This window comes from Furipterus horrens, unplaced genomic scaffold (genome assembly GCF_987537825.1).
Source record: "Furipterus horrens unplaced genomic scaffold, mFurHor1.1.pri manual_scaffold_5, whole genome shotgun sequence".
NCBI classification, from domain to species: Eukaryota; Metazoa; Chordata; class Mammalia; order Chiroptera; family Furipteridae; genus Furipterus; species Furipterus horrens.
In genome coordinates this window covers 78,294,367-78,308,852 of record NW_028327175.1, presented here as the reverse complement: position 1 = coordinate 78,308,852, position 14,486 = coordinate 78,294,367, and the positions used below count along the sequence as shown (strand labels likewise).

At 47.4% G+C, this 14,486-nt stretch overlaps 1 protein-coding gene across 4 annotated transcripts in view; it reads left to right on the top strand.

Annotated features, from left to right (window-relative positions):
- MCC (MCC regulator of Wnt signaling pathway) overlaps positions 1-14,486 on the top strand; it is a 393,601-nt gene that overhangs the window by 354,019 nt on the left and 25,096 nt on the right. For all 4 annotated transcript variants that reach the window (XM_090276589.1, XM_090276588.1, XM_090276590.1 and 1 more), the window contains 3 exons: positions 559-699; positions 3,345-3,448; positions 6,314-6,497. In XM_090276589.1, coding sequence (XP_090132715.1) covers positions 559-699; positions 3,345-3,448; positions 6,314-6,497 — 429 coding nt within the window. The remainder of the gene's footprint in view (positions 1-558; positions 700-3,344; positions 3,449-6,313; positions 6,498-14,486) is intronic.

Here is a 14,486-nt window from a genome sequence, read left to right as displayed (position 1 = left end):
ACTAATTCATCTTTTGCCTCTACTCTGTAGCTAGTGGTTAAGAGCACAGGATCTGGGATCAAACTGCCTGATTCAAACTCCAGGACAAGGCACGTAACCTTTCTGTGCCTTCCCTTCCTCCTCGAGAAATGGGGATAATAAAGCTTGATTCAAAGGGCTATTGAGAGGGTTATCGAGCAAGGGCTCAGCGAGTAGTAGCTATGACTATAATGCCGCTTTTCATTTGTCCCTGTGGAGGGTGGCTTATTAAAGTACACCGGTCATGCTGCTCATGGGGGCCTGGGGTCACGCGATTGGCTCCTTTCTCTGGTTTATCCCCAGAGCACAAGGTCAATGGCTGGGTGGGAAATAACTGGGCGCTTATTTTTATTTCTAATCCACACAGAATTTAGTGATTTTTTTACTTACAGTTACTTCCTTTATTGTTTCATGTTCGTTACTTTTGCTAAAACATCCGAATCCAGATTCGGCCTGAATCCAGATTAGACGACTAAAATATTGGCAAGTTTATTGTGATCCTAGTGTGAAATTGAGATTTTTTTTTTTCTTTCTTCGTAGCCGTATTGAGCACCTCAAATCCCAAAATGACCTCCTGACCATAACCCTGGAAGAATGCAAAAGCAACGCCGAGCGTATGAGCATGTTGGTGGGCAAATACGAATCCAATGCCACAGCTCTGAGGCTGGCCCTGCAGTACAGGTGGGCACAGAGGGGCAGGGCCTCTTTCATGTAGAAATGCATCCATAGTAACCTTCTGCATAAGGTAGAAAGTAGGCTTTTAGAAGAGATACCGTGGGGTTGGACCAGCAAATACTAGTGTGATGCATATTGAAAATCAATGAGCGCCCTTGTAGCAATTAAGAAAACAGGAGTAATGAGTGTGATATTAGTAAACAGGTATGTTTCTGCCAGCATTTTCCATTTAAATACTATTTCAGGTAAAATCACTCAAAATATCAGTTTTTGTATTTCATATTCATTTGTTGCTCCAGTATTTATTCATATTCACATATATTTTACATTGTTATAAATCTAGTGGATTCTATTTCTTCAAGGTGTTACAGTTTTACAGTGTTGCTTAATTGTCTCCATTTATTCTGAATGGCTATATGCCCTGCATCAAGTTTATATATTGTTATTTTATTTACTCACTTCTCTTAAAGACTTTTTCTCACTTTGACATTGAAAATAATTCTAGGGTGAATAATTTAATGCAGATAATATGTTCATTCTTTTTAATATTTTCCTTGGGATTACATCCCTGAAGCAGGAATTATAGGTCAAAGCATAAGAATATTTTCATGGTTCTTCAGGCTTGCTGCCAGTTTTTTCCCATAAAAACAAGCCCATTTAAATAACCACAATGCATTCACTGATGAGCAAGGGGTATATGAGTGTGCCCCTTTTATTCCCCCTCATCCGCTTAAGAATTTATTTATTTTTAAATGACTGCATTTTAAATAGCTAAAAAGCTATGCCTTGTGATTTCTTTCATAGGTTTATGACCACGTAGGCATATTTGCCAGGGTCCCAGAGCAGTGACTATCTTATTCTTTGGCTTCTTCTAAAAAGTTCACTATTGTTTTAAGAAACATTGTTTCTTCAGAAAACAAAACAAAACCAAAATATACAAGACCAAAGCTGGAGAGCAATCACACTTGTTTACAGACAGGCCAGAGCAAACAGATCACCCAGTTGTGATAACTCTGGAAGCAGGCTGCTCTGCACCCATGTCTGCCTTTCATCATCATGCACGAAGCGTCCCAGAGTCTCTAACCTGCCAGGAGGGCTGCCCATGGGAGGAGCAGCAGCCAGCGCACAGAGCGTGTGACTGCTCTGTTCCTTATCTCTCAGTAAAGGAAGATGAAAGTAAAGACAATCAAAAAACAGATGGTCTGACTACTAAATGCTGAGTTAAGCAATAGATCCCTACTCAGCTTGGAGAAGCTAATGGGTTATTTGCTTCGGGCAAGGGTTCACATGCATCTTGGCCCAGACCATGCAGGCATTATATCCATGCTCCACCTCCTGTGTGGACATGGGTCCACATGGGGTCACCAGTGCCAATGAGGAAGGGGTCACTTTTTGATCCTCTGCCTGGTTGATGTGCGTGCCCGTGATGGTAGGCACAAAGAAAACTCATGTTTTTTCTCTTAGAAATCCAGACTCAGATGCTTGTGAGAGACTTTGTATGTCATGAGACAATTTTACAAGCATCTAATAAAACTGGTGACAGAACTGCTCTCTCTCAGTGCTGTCCAATGTGATTGCTGCAGCCGAGGAACGGAATTTTTCATTAACTTAAAATTTTTTCCCTTAAATAGCCATATGTGGCTAGTGGCTACTGTGTTGAATAGTGCAGATCTAGGTCAAAACAGTCTCCTCTTTGCTCAAAATAGTCTCCTTTCTGGGGTGTAGTATTAGTTAGCTATAGTTGTATAGCTATTATTATGTCATAGTTTTCAGGGTCAAGAACCTGGGTGCCTTACAGGGTTCTAGTGAAGCCATCCGCCAGGACTGTGTCATTGGAAACCTTAACTGTAGCTGGAGGGTTTGCTTCTGAGAAGGCTCATTCACATGGTTGTGCAGTGGAGTCCTCAGTCCTTCCCTGGCTGTGGCTAGAAGCCTTAGCTTCTCACCCTATCAGCCTCCCATGGGGCTGCTCGAGTGTTTTCTAGACATGCTGTCTTCTAGAGATGATGAGGCAAGAGAAACTGCAGGGAGAGAGAGCGACCGAGATGGAAGTCACAGCGTTTTTAATAATGTAGTCTTGAATGTGGCAATCCTTCTGCCATATTTTTTTTTAAGATTTTATTTATTTTTAGAGAGACGGGAGGGAGGGAGAAAGAGAGGGAGAAAAACATCTATGTGTGAAAGATACATTGAACCCCCCCCCCCCCCAACCAGGGACCTGACCTACAACCCAGGCATGTGCCCTGACCAGGAATTGAACCGGTAACCTTTCAGTTCACAGGCCTGTGCTCAATCTACGGAGCCACACCAGCCAGGGCGCCATATTCTTTCAGTCGTACAGACCAACCCTGGTGCAATGTGGATGCCAGCACAGGAGGTTGCATTGCCTTTCCCTTTTAGCGGATCATGCAGAGGGCGATAAACATGCCTTTCCCACGTGTATGGTCTCTTTTGTATTTTTCTAGATCCTAGCTTAAAGGGCAGGGGCGGGGCACAACATAGCGCAGCCTGTCCCTGGCTCTGTCCAGGGTGTTTCCTCTCTGACAGGACAGCAAGGCTGGGAGGCGGGTCTGGAGCAGGAGGGAATAGCCCTGTGGTGAAGGGGCCCCGTCCTTGGCCGCAGCTGAGGAGGCCATGTGCTTGTGTTTCAGTGAGCAGTGCATAGAAGCCTATGAACTCCTCCTGGCCCTGGCGGAGAGCGAGCAAAGCCTCATCCTGGGGCAGTTCCGGGCAGCTGGCGTGGGGTCCTCCCCGGGTAAGTGTGGCCTGAGCCCCCGTCCCTCTTCCTCATTTTGTGCTTGGCCTCTTCTGCTCTACTGCCCCCATCTCGGCTGTTGGCACTGAAACACCTCCCCACAATGTGCCATCAGCTCGTCAAGGGTTTTTCTTTTTTTTCCTCATGACTGAGTGAGTAAATTGTTTATGTTGAATGCAGCAAGAACTGGAGTGGAAACAGAATCACAGCTAAGTTCAAGCAAACCAGCCCTCTTAGGAAACACATTCTCCTGGCTGACGGGAGGCCCAGATGGAGCGGGAGGCCCTCGTTCGCAATGAAAGGGGCTGGCTTTTCCACGGATGCTCTCTGTGTGATGCTAGTTGTTGGGGGTCCCATTGCCACCCATGTGGCCTTTGCCTCACGCTGCAGCTTTTACTGGCTGTGCCTTTTCTCCAGATTGGTTCCTTTGGGTAGTTTGGAAGCGTGAACACCCTCCTACCTTGTCTCCAGGCAGCTTATGTATGCAAAGGAAATGGTTTCTGCCTGTTTCCACCAGCTTCACACCCCGTGGGCCAGCCCTGAGGTGGAGCTGACATGGCCACTGACCCACCTCATCTCCTCACCCCACGGGCCAGGGGTCCTGTCAGCCTGATTCGTCCCTCCAGACCTGCCCTGCCCCCCACTTCTGTCCTTCAGTTTTAAGTTACTTGAGGGAGTATTCATTGGAAAAGACACAGGTGTGGCCTCCTAATTATCAATGTTTGCTAAAACGTCACCAAGGCCTGTGGCCCTGGTCCTTGCGATAACATAAGAAGGTCTGCAGCAGACACAGTGCAGGAGAAGAAAGGGAGGTCAAGGGAGAAGGGCTGACACTCCGTGCCGAGGCCTGGAGCCTACACTTGATAACAACACCTTCTTTGGAGACATAACAGCAAGTAAACAGAAAACTGAAGTGACCGGATCACTCCCGAGCCAGAGATGGGTGGCATGGGCAGGCCAGGAGTCCCCAGACGTAGGGACCAGGCCATCAGTCAAGGACTGGCTTTTCTTTAAGAGCTGTGAGCCCCGTTAGGGCTTGTCCTTCCAGGACACACCTTGCAAAGAAGGTCACCATTAGGGCACCTCCAGAATGAATCCCCCCATTCTTGCCAGTGGCTTCCCTCCCACCCTTGTCTGGGGTCCAGCTTTTGCACTGAACATGTGCACATTTTCCTCCTTCAATTTTGACATGTGCAGGAATCTGAAGCAAATCTAAAGTAAAGGAAGTGTCCTGGGTATTAATTTCCTGCTTCATATCCAGCTTACCCAGCAAGGCAGCAGACCTCTGTCTGTGCGGGTGACCATCCTCCACTGCTCTCTTTGTTGTTTCTTAATAGTATTACCATCTCAGCCCAGAAGTAGAAACTCCGCCAGCATTTCCATTAGAAAACTCATTTTTCAGAGTCTTTTAACTGAACCATAAAACTTTATTCCTCATATTAAACAGATCCTAAAATGATCTTGGCCTGCTCTCAAGTTTTTTGAATATATGTATTAAGAGAACCGATCAATTAAAGGGAAAAAAATCAATCATCTTATTTCCAGTTTGTATCACAGGAATGTTTTAAACCATTTTGTCCTTGAAAGGTACCTTTTATTAGGCTTATATCTCCTCATCGCAGTTATGTGGTAAGGACTGGAAAATATTCTATTTGTGAAGGAAGAAAGGCATGAAGGTTTTGAGAGAAATGGCCGAGGGAGGCCTGGGCATCTTAGCCTGCAGGATACGCGAGCCTACATTTCCTCCCCGCTCTCCAGGAGGCTGAGGGTTGGCTTACTTTTTAGCCCTTCCCTGTTAAATCTCATTCTTCCGTCCTACTGACAGCGCCCTAATGTGCCATATAGTTGCACAGCAGAGCAGTAGTAGTTTGTGACATTTACCCATAGCACCAATTATCGTGGGCTTTTGGTTCAGTTCTTGTTGATTGTGTAGGCGCTCAGTCAGTTCATCGTAGGTGGTTTAGACGAGGGGTTTTTAAACTGTGCCCTGGGAAGATGGAGGAGTTTCTTTGGGCCTCAGCAGGGGGCTCGAAGGGTGGGGCAGCTGAATGTATGACCCACCCTTGCCCACTTCAGCCAGTTCTACGTTTACTCTTTTTGTATCTTAGGCTTTGGCATAAGGTTTTAATTGACAATATTTGGAAGACTATGGACCTAGGCTGTAGAGAAAGCAAACTGGTTAACTTGTTTGACCAGTACAGTTTTTAAAGCACAAGAACATAAACCTTTTGGGCAGGAATGCGCTCTGGCTCAGTGCTGGTGTCCTCCACGCCTGATCTCTGCTCCAGCCCAGGCGCCTGGCTCGTGGCGGCGTGGGAGCTGGCCACTGAGCAGGACAGCCCTGAGAGGGAGAGGTCAGGGGAGCATCGGTGCAAAAACACGGGGTCAATCTGAAGTTCTTAGTTTAACCATTAGGTTTGTAACCATTGCCTGCAAAGCTCTAACCAAAACCATAGACTCGGGAGATATGACCCAGTTTTCCCTCAGGTTCCCCCTGCCCTCATTTGCATGGAAGTGCCAACACAGGAAAGAGCCGCCAAGCTATAGACTTGTGACTGGATGGGAGGAGAAGCCAGGAGCCTAGAGAATTAGAAAATCATAGTGTGTAAAGAGCTAGAAACAGACCTCAGATATCACGTTGGCCAACCCCCCATTGGTTGACGAGGACACTGGAGCCAGAGCAGAGAAATGCTTTCCGCAGTGCAGCCTCTGGCTGACAGAGCCGGGCCCAGAGCACAGCCGTCGCTGCTGGCTCCTCTCCATCACGCCTCCTCCACCCAGAGTAGCTGAGAAGTGATTGCCCACACTTGCTCCCAGGCTTGTCTTCCCTAGACCTGTGCTAATTAATCCATCGGCTTCCCTCAGGAGACCAGTCGGGGGATGAAAACATCACTCAGATGCTCAAGCGCGCTCACGACTGCCGGAAGATGGCTGAGAATGCGGCCAAGGCCCTGCTGCTGAAGCTGGACGGCAGCTGTGGGGGAGCCTTCGCCGTGGCCGGCTGCAGCGTGCAGCCGTGGGAGAGCCTGTCCTCCAACAGCCACACCAGGTAACTCGTGGCCTCTCTGCTGCGAGGTGGGCGTGTGTCCACATGCCGTCTGCTCACTGGGCTGGGCTGGACACACTGTGGCCCTGCCCTCCAGGCCTGGGAGGCTTGGGTAAGGGCAGAATTCTGTGTGGGCTTGCAGCCTGTTCCATCCCAGGAAGAGTCGGAGAATCAGAGTACGAGAGCTGGAAAGGGCCTTCTCATTTGTGGAAACTGCAGCCCAGAGAGAAGGGGTTATTTGTTCAAAGAAGTAGTAGGGATGGAGCCCACATCTACCTTCTTGTCAGGGGCTCTTCTGTTTTTCTTCTGTTCTCCACTTCTCTATAGTTCTTGATTTCCTAGAACCATCTGGGGTCGCTGTTTGCTGCAAATGGTCCCTAATCACCCAAGGCCCAGACTACTGCGTCCTATTCCAGCCTCTGTCTTCTCCCTTCGTCTTGTGCCTCTGTCCTTTGTCAGCTCTTCTCAGGCAACAATAGCCCCCTCTGTCTCATCTCTGTCTCCTAGAGTGAGGCCATATTCATAACATCTGCTTACAGAGATACTTACTCATGAACCTGAGTTCAAGTTTGTGAATCTAGAAAACTGCAGTGAGTACTTAAAAAAGACGCAGAAGAAAGCAGTGAAGACCTGCTACACGTAATTCGCTGGAGCTTTTGGATTTTTTTGTGTGGGGGCATGAAACTCTGTCCAGCAGAGGTTTCCAAGTTGCGGAAGAGGAGAAATGAGCTGACCCAGACACTGATTTCTGTCTGGGAGGAAGAGAAGTGGCAGTTCTCTCTAGAGGAGAAAAGCCCTGAACTCCCTTTTCCCATGCCTTTTTTTTGAGAAAGGTATGTGTGGGAGCATACATTCAGGATACGTAAATCACCAATCAGCTTCAAACGCTTCGATTACTATCAACAGCTACGGATTATAGATAACAATGCAAGGAACACAATGAACATTCTAGATCAGAGTTCAGTGAACATTCTGGTGTTAGATGACTACCAGCTGCAGGATTTCATGTTTTCCAGGCTTTGATCTCAGACATTCTATTTATGTTAAGCAGCTGATGAGAAAAGCAGAGCAAGCTTCAAAGCCTAGTACACATTCTTTAAGTCCAATTCCCACGGGAACCCTTGGAGTAGTTATCGGGTCATACCTGCCTTCTAGCCTTCCCAGTTTTCCAGTCAAGACTTACAGGCCTCTTTCAAGGCCTGGCTAGTGGCAAGGCTACAGTTCCTGATACCACACAAAGCGGTACCCACACTTTTGGATGAGGGTCAGTGAAACCTTGTCTAGTGATCATCTCATTTCTTGCCACCGAAGCCCTAAAAACATGAATGCCTTCCATTTATATATCAGTAGTCAAGTCTAGGAAGTACTTTGTTAGAGATTCTTACGTGATCATCAGATCTTTAGAAAGACAGGAAGGGCAACTTAGCCCCATTTTCACAGGGGAAAAAATCTTGGCTTAGAGGTGTGTGACTTGCCTGAATAAGGTCACAAGACTGGTAGATAAGAGGGAAATCAGGACTTCAACCAGGGCTTCAGCACTAAGCATACTGTTGTTTCCACTAAACCAGGTTGGATCTGATGACATTAAAACACAATGTCTACTTGCAGATCAAATGGCTTGAACCACATAAGAATAGATTGACTCTCAAGAGCTAAATGAGAGATCCTGATGTTTTCTTGGTACCTGAAAGCAATTGAATGTTATCACCTTTCCCACTGGCAGGACACAGTCATCTGCCTAAGTACATCCATTTACCTGTCTTGGACCTGGTGCCTCAGGAAAGGGGACATCCCCAATAACACGCTTGGCCAGGTGCCCACAAACACAAGGGACTTATTTTCTCTTGACTCCAGCAGCAGTTGTCTTATTCAGTTAAGAACAGATTACAATTTATTTTTTTCTTAAAACCAGATTCTTCTCTCTGAACGCAGAAAGCAGATGCTCTTCTTAATGACTTTTCCAGCTGTGTATAATCTATAGTTTCCATGTTCATTTACAATAGAGTGTAGATCTCGTTTTTGTCAGTGATCTTGTTCTGTGGAATGAGTGAACAGAAGAATTAGGTTGACAGAAAATGTGTACTGTTTCAGTAGCTTATAAGGTAGGTGTTACAGATTTTTGTTTTCACCTTCCCTACCCCCAAAATAATGTTGTTTTAATCCAAATCAGAAACAAATTTGGTGTCAGGAGTGGGAGCTCACACCATCCATTTAGTGGAAATGCTGGTTTTAAATATTTGTTAGAAATACTTTAACATATAGATGAGCCTTGACTTTGAGGCAGTTTTCTTAGAGACACTTAATTGTAGGTAATATATCTCTTCAGGTTGTGATCAAATCAGCACACAGTCTCTACTTTCAAGAATGACCTCACTAAAGAATGGCCCTTGAACTAATTTCAGTCTCAAATGGGTCTTCGCATCAAAGTGTAAAGGACTTAAAAATGCACTTTCACACTCCCACCCAAATCCGAGCAGTCCAGATACAGAAGAACCTCACAGAGGGCTTGCATGTGCGTCCCGCCTTCAAAGGTCGCGACTCAGGTGACGATTTAATGCTAAACATGGACTCAGAAACCACCAGCCCCTTTCATAACTGTGATAATTCATTTTGTTTATAACTCTTGCCATTTCAGTTCAGACGTTCTCCCATGTCAAGTTTATGGAAGGAAGAACGAAAAGGAGCTTTCTGAGTTGGAGCTTTATGTGCCTTCATTAATCCCCCTTGCCCCCACTGTAACCAACTGGCATAGAGAATGCTAATGAGAGTATCAGTCGCCTGTTTCTCAGGGTCTTGGGGAAGGAATGCCGAGTTCCAGGCCTTCAGGGCCTTTCTAGCAGCACATAACAGCTCCTGATGACAAGAGGGCCATGGTTTTGGAAAGAAACAGTAGAGTAGTGACCAGCAAGAATAATAAAATAGGGTAGCTAGCCCATTGGTTGACTGTTGGCAGGAGCCTGGGGATGCTGCTGTTTCACTCTTAAAAAATACAGCCAGGGCTTCATCCAAAAGTGTAATTGTCTTAATGGACAGAATAACTAGGTAACATTGATGGCCTGCATAGCTTTATCAACATTATCACAACAGAGAGGCAAGTGGACTAACTTGTTGGAAATAGGAATGCTCAATCAAACCCACTCTTTTTGTCAAGCATCACAGTTTCAGTTCATTTGGTGAAAGCACAATCATTGATTTCAATCTGCAAAAGGACATGTGGCCCACACAGGATAAGCTGCAGCAAGTCTGCCCTCCCAAAGGTGAGAATGGAGTCCCTTTTGTGCTCCGATCAGGTGGGGACCATGGTGAGCTGTGTGAGAATGGGCTGCAGCCTTGTGGGGAGCCCTGGGCACTTCCAGGGAGCCAGACACCACCTGACTGACCATTCACTCTGGGCGTATCCCGAGCTTGGAATGGAGGGCAGTGGAGTGCCTGGCCCTCACCCTCTAAGCTAGTCTTGATTAAGATAAATTTTCATTGGGGAAGAAAGAAAGGTTGGGGACAGTGGAATCATGTCCATTGAAAGGGATGAATGAGGTTAAAACAACCATCCAGCTGGGACAGGGACGGTGCCACCACCATCCACAAGCTTCAGGGACTATGAGTAGGACCAGATCTGGCTGTTGTAATTGTTACCTTTACCTGTCTCTGAAAAGCACAGGTCCTTTCCCCATCCAAGTCTCAGCAGAGTTCATCTGAAGTCTCAGCATTAATGCTTAGAAGTGTTAGTAAATTCCAAAGTCCAGCTCAGACACATTCCCCAACGCGACAGCATGGTGCTCGGGCCTCCTGCTCCAACATCCTCATCACTTAATTTTAGGTTATATGGAAACCAGGTAGAGATCTGAAATGCTTTTTTATTCCTTTAAGACCTAAGTTCCTAACTTCAGGAGAATGAAATGTTCATTGTAAAAATAAATTATTAAAACCAAGCATTATGTAAAATCCTCTATGCTAGGACCCTCACTGGATAGGACACTGCAAACTGTTTGGAATATATTTCCACAGATTGAACTGTCCTTTTTTTTTTTTTTATCAGTTAAGACCCTTGGTGGTAGTGACAGAAAGGACTCAAATGGCTTGAACAAAAAGGGGTCTTACAGAAAGGATATGGGACGTCCCACACAGGAGCTGCATCCTGGGCTGAAGGCAGGGGACTGCAATGAGGCTGAGCAGTAGCAGAAAAGCCTGAGTGCAGCCAAGCCAGGCTACGGCCAGCTCTGTGGCTCCCACACCCGCCTCCATCTCCGTCCAGCTGCCGGCGAGCTCCCCACACGCAGAACACCTGCACACCCCCTGCACTTATCCACGAGGCTGACTGGTTTCACTGGAGTTGAGTATGAAAATCCTGGGAAGGAACAGCGTACCCAGATAGGCTTAAGTGCTGATCCCCATCACCCATGGGAGCCTCATGGATGGAGAAGAGAAGGAGTAGGTCCCAAAAGAAGAGAGGAGTGTACTTGGCAGAACAAAGCATGGCATCTTTGAAAATGTGACCCCGATTAATTTCCAACCTGACAGCGATCCTATCATGTGGATTCTCTTCAAACTTGCTTTTTCCCCTGTGCATTATATTTTAGACATCTTTCCTTGTGTCCTTCTCTTCAGCAGCTGCACAGTTTTCCTTTGGATGGCAATCCACATGCATTTAAACAGCTTCCTCTTGGGGAGCGTTGATAGCCAGCTTTTCACTGTTGGAATACCACTGCAGCCCCATCCAAGCCCTTCTACCTGCCCCTCGAATGCAGCATCAAAACTGATTGACATTTCAGATGTCCAGTAGACCTCCATGCATGACCCAGCTACTCTGCAGCCTATGCCTGAGAGGACGTGTTCCTCCACACCCTCGCTAAAACTAAGTACTAGACATTTTTTTTCAATGTGCCTAATGTGTAGGCAAAGCAATACCCTTTTCATTTGTATCTCTTAGCTATTAGTGATGTTGAAAATCATTTCTAATGTCTAATTTTCCTCATGCCAGGGACATTGTTAGCAGCACTATAACTGTCGGGCCTAGTGGTGTTCTATCTTAGTGTGTTACCAGGGACCAAGTTGGGAAAAGGGTATTTGTTTACAGACGCTGGGTTCCCAACACCGTAGTAGTGGCATCTTTAACAATGGCTGCAGAAATATAGACTCTGCCTCCTCAGTGACTCAGTTTCTCATTTGGACTTCCACCGTCAGCTGAGTCCTTCGGAGCTTTCTGGCACAGGGCAGGTTTTGAGGACTTTGGTTCTCTGGCAGCAGATGTTCCCACATCTGTATTTTGTTCCATAATTTTCTCTCATTTAGTCTCCAGTTCTCTTCTTAGAGAATTCTGATAACTATTCAAGAATATTACAGACCTCAGAAGTTTGGATTGTGTTTAGTGCTTTCAGTCCTGTGTGACAAAGAATTGTCACACAAAAAAAGAAAGAGAAGATGGGAGAATACTCCCAGCACAACACTGAAAGACATAGGCAGTGGGCAAGGTCCAACCTTCTGCCTGGAGGACTGGAGCCACTGAGAAGGGGCTGACATAGCCAAGGGTCACCTGGGACAGCCCCCCTCCTCCAAATACATTTAAAGTGGTTACTAAAACAAGGTCAGTCTTGTGGCACTTTCCTTCTGAAAATAAATTGCTCCTCGGTACAATGAGATCTCACCTGAGGCCAGTGAAATGATAAAAACTTCAGGAAAGATCCATTTCTGGTCTTCAAGGCAAAGGAAATGCCCTTCTAGCTTTTTACCAGGAGAGGAAGTTCAAGAAAAGTGAATGTTTCTCCTAAAAAGCAGGATGGGGAGTTGTCTTGAGCACAAGGATGGGACACGGTTTGAGGGACAGAGAGAGGATAATGGAAACCAACGACAGCTTGAGTCTGCCTGCATCCACGTCTCATGGTGGCCCGGTCCCCCGGCTGTGGGCCACCTGGGTGCAGTGTGCCAAAAGGTCCTCCTGCAGCTAACAGACACAGAGCAAAGCCAGCCGAGGGGCACCCAAGCAGAGCATCACAGAAAGGACACCCGCATGCGACCGGCCCAGCTCCTCACAGAGCCAGGCAGAACACACAACTGCATCTCCACCACCCTGGGGCAGGCTGGGTTTCTGTCATCTGCAGCCCTTTCCACCGTCCCTCTCAGAGCACACGCACAGCCTCCCACCCTGCCAAGTGATTTATTCACTCCTGACAACTGAGATCATCCAGCATTCCAAGCGGGAGAGTTAATGGATGACTTAAGCCTCGCCCAGCGCTGGCAGCAAGCCCTTGGGAGACCGGCAGAGCCTTTGTCTGCCAGAGGCCAGAGAAAAGGCCAGTGGCTCCCCCCCTTCTACCACCTCATAATCATATTCTGCAGTGGAACATTAAGGGCACAAAGCAGAATTGTAATTAACCTCGCCTGATCTGCTCCCCGCTGGTGTCCTGGAAGCGAGAGAGGGGAGCCAGAGGGGCTGCGGGGCTATGGTGCTTATCTGGAAATTAAACTTTCCCCTGGTAAAAGCATTTTAAGGCTCTGGGCTTCTGACGGGCAGGATCTGTGCAAGCAGCTCTTTTGTTCTTTTCTCCTTTTCTTAGACCTTTAGTAGAGATGGTGAAACAAAAGCCCTCCTGGCTGGGGATCAAGTCCTGGTCTAGAGGGTCTCAGGACACCCCAAAGCCTGCTAGCCTCTGCCGCCCTACACTCAAGGCTCCCAGATGGTTCTAGCTGGTTTCTCAAATTACCTCAAGCCCTTGCTGCTTTGCTTCTCCCTCAGGTGCCTGGTAGGCATCTGACGTCCTGAGCTGGAGTCCCCGCATCTAGTTCTGGGTGTTGAGGGGCCATTGGCACGGCTGTCCCTCCTCCCCCAGAACAAGTGCTGTGTGACAGCAGGCGCGCTTCTGCCTGCATCAGGGCCCGTTGTCTTCTTTCCGCCATCTGGTGACATGGGGACAATGAGGATCCCATTCCACCGCAGCCCAGAAGGCCAGGGTGATTTGCTCTCGGTGGTAAAACCAGGCAGCGGCAGAGGAAGTACATTTGCTCAGCTCTGTCTGACATCAGATACCTGCTCATGACCCCTGGCACCCACTACATTGGTCCAAGCACGGAGGGTCCTCTCATTAGGGAATGTGGGATGGCCTATTACCTCACAAGCTACTGTGCAAACACCCACTTATCCTTTGGGGTACACCAGTTGTTCTCAAACCTGGCTGTGCCTTCTAATCACTGGGAGGATGCATTAAAATACAGCTTACTGGTCCCCACTCCAGCGTTCCCAGGTCCTGTCGGTTTGGCCGGTGGTCTGGGGGGTGTGAATTCCTACCGAGTTCCCCGGTGGCACTGCTGTGGCCAGCCCAGTGACTGCTCTCTGACAGCCACTGAGGTAGACCAGTCCTGCTAAGTGGGAAATCTGCCAAAATATTATCACTTCAGTCCCTACAGAATAATCAGAGAACTCTAGCTCCTTGTGCTCTTTAAATTTCAGAAATTTCTATCAGTGCAAGGAGACCAAGGGTGCCTCAAGAATAAATGTTATGTTTCTTAAGAAGTAGTCAGAAGAAAATATGACCAAAAGGTCATCTGGGTAGTTAGGTACATGGGTGTTGGGCAGTCTCTGTGCTTTTCTGTGTGTTTAACAGTTTTCAAAATAATTTTTAATGCAAGGAAGAACTAGGGTTGTAAAGTGGACTTCTGGTCCCGAGCCCCGGCCTCCCAGGAAAGGCTCTCACACCTGAAGCCGCCTCCACCCCACCCCCCACCCCCGCCACTCACTGGAAGGGAGGTGCTGCTGTCACCCGGCGCCACGCCGCCGTCTGAACACAGTGCTCCCACGAGTGCATCTCACACTCAGCCCCATGCAAGACTCTGTGAACAATGCCCCCACTTCCACTTGCTTTGATTTTGTCGCTCATTTGTCTGTGGAACATGAGATGTCTGTCCCTCTGCAATAGTGTTGACAACCAGTGAAGGTGTCCTACTTAAATGCTTTTGCCTACCACTGAGCTGTTTACAGGCAGGTCTTCATGTCTTTACTGA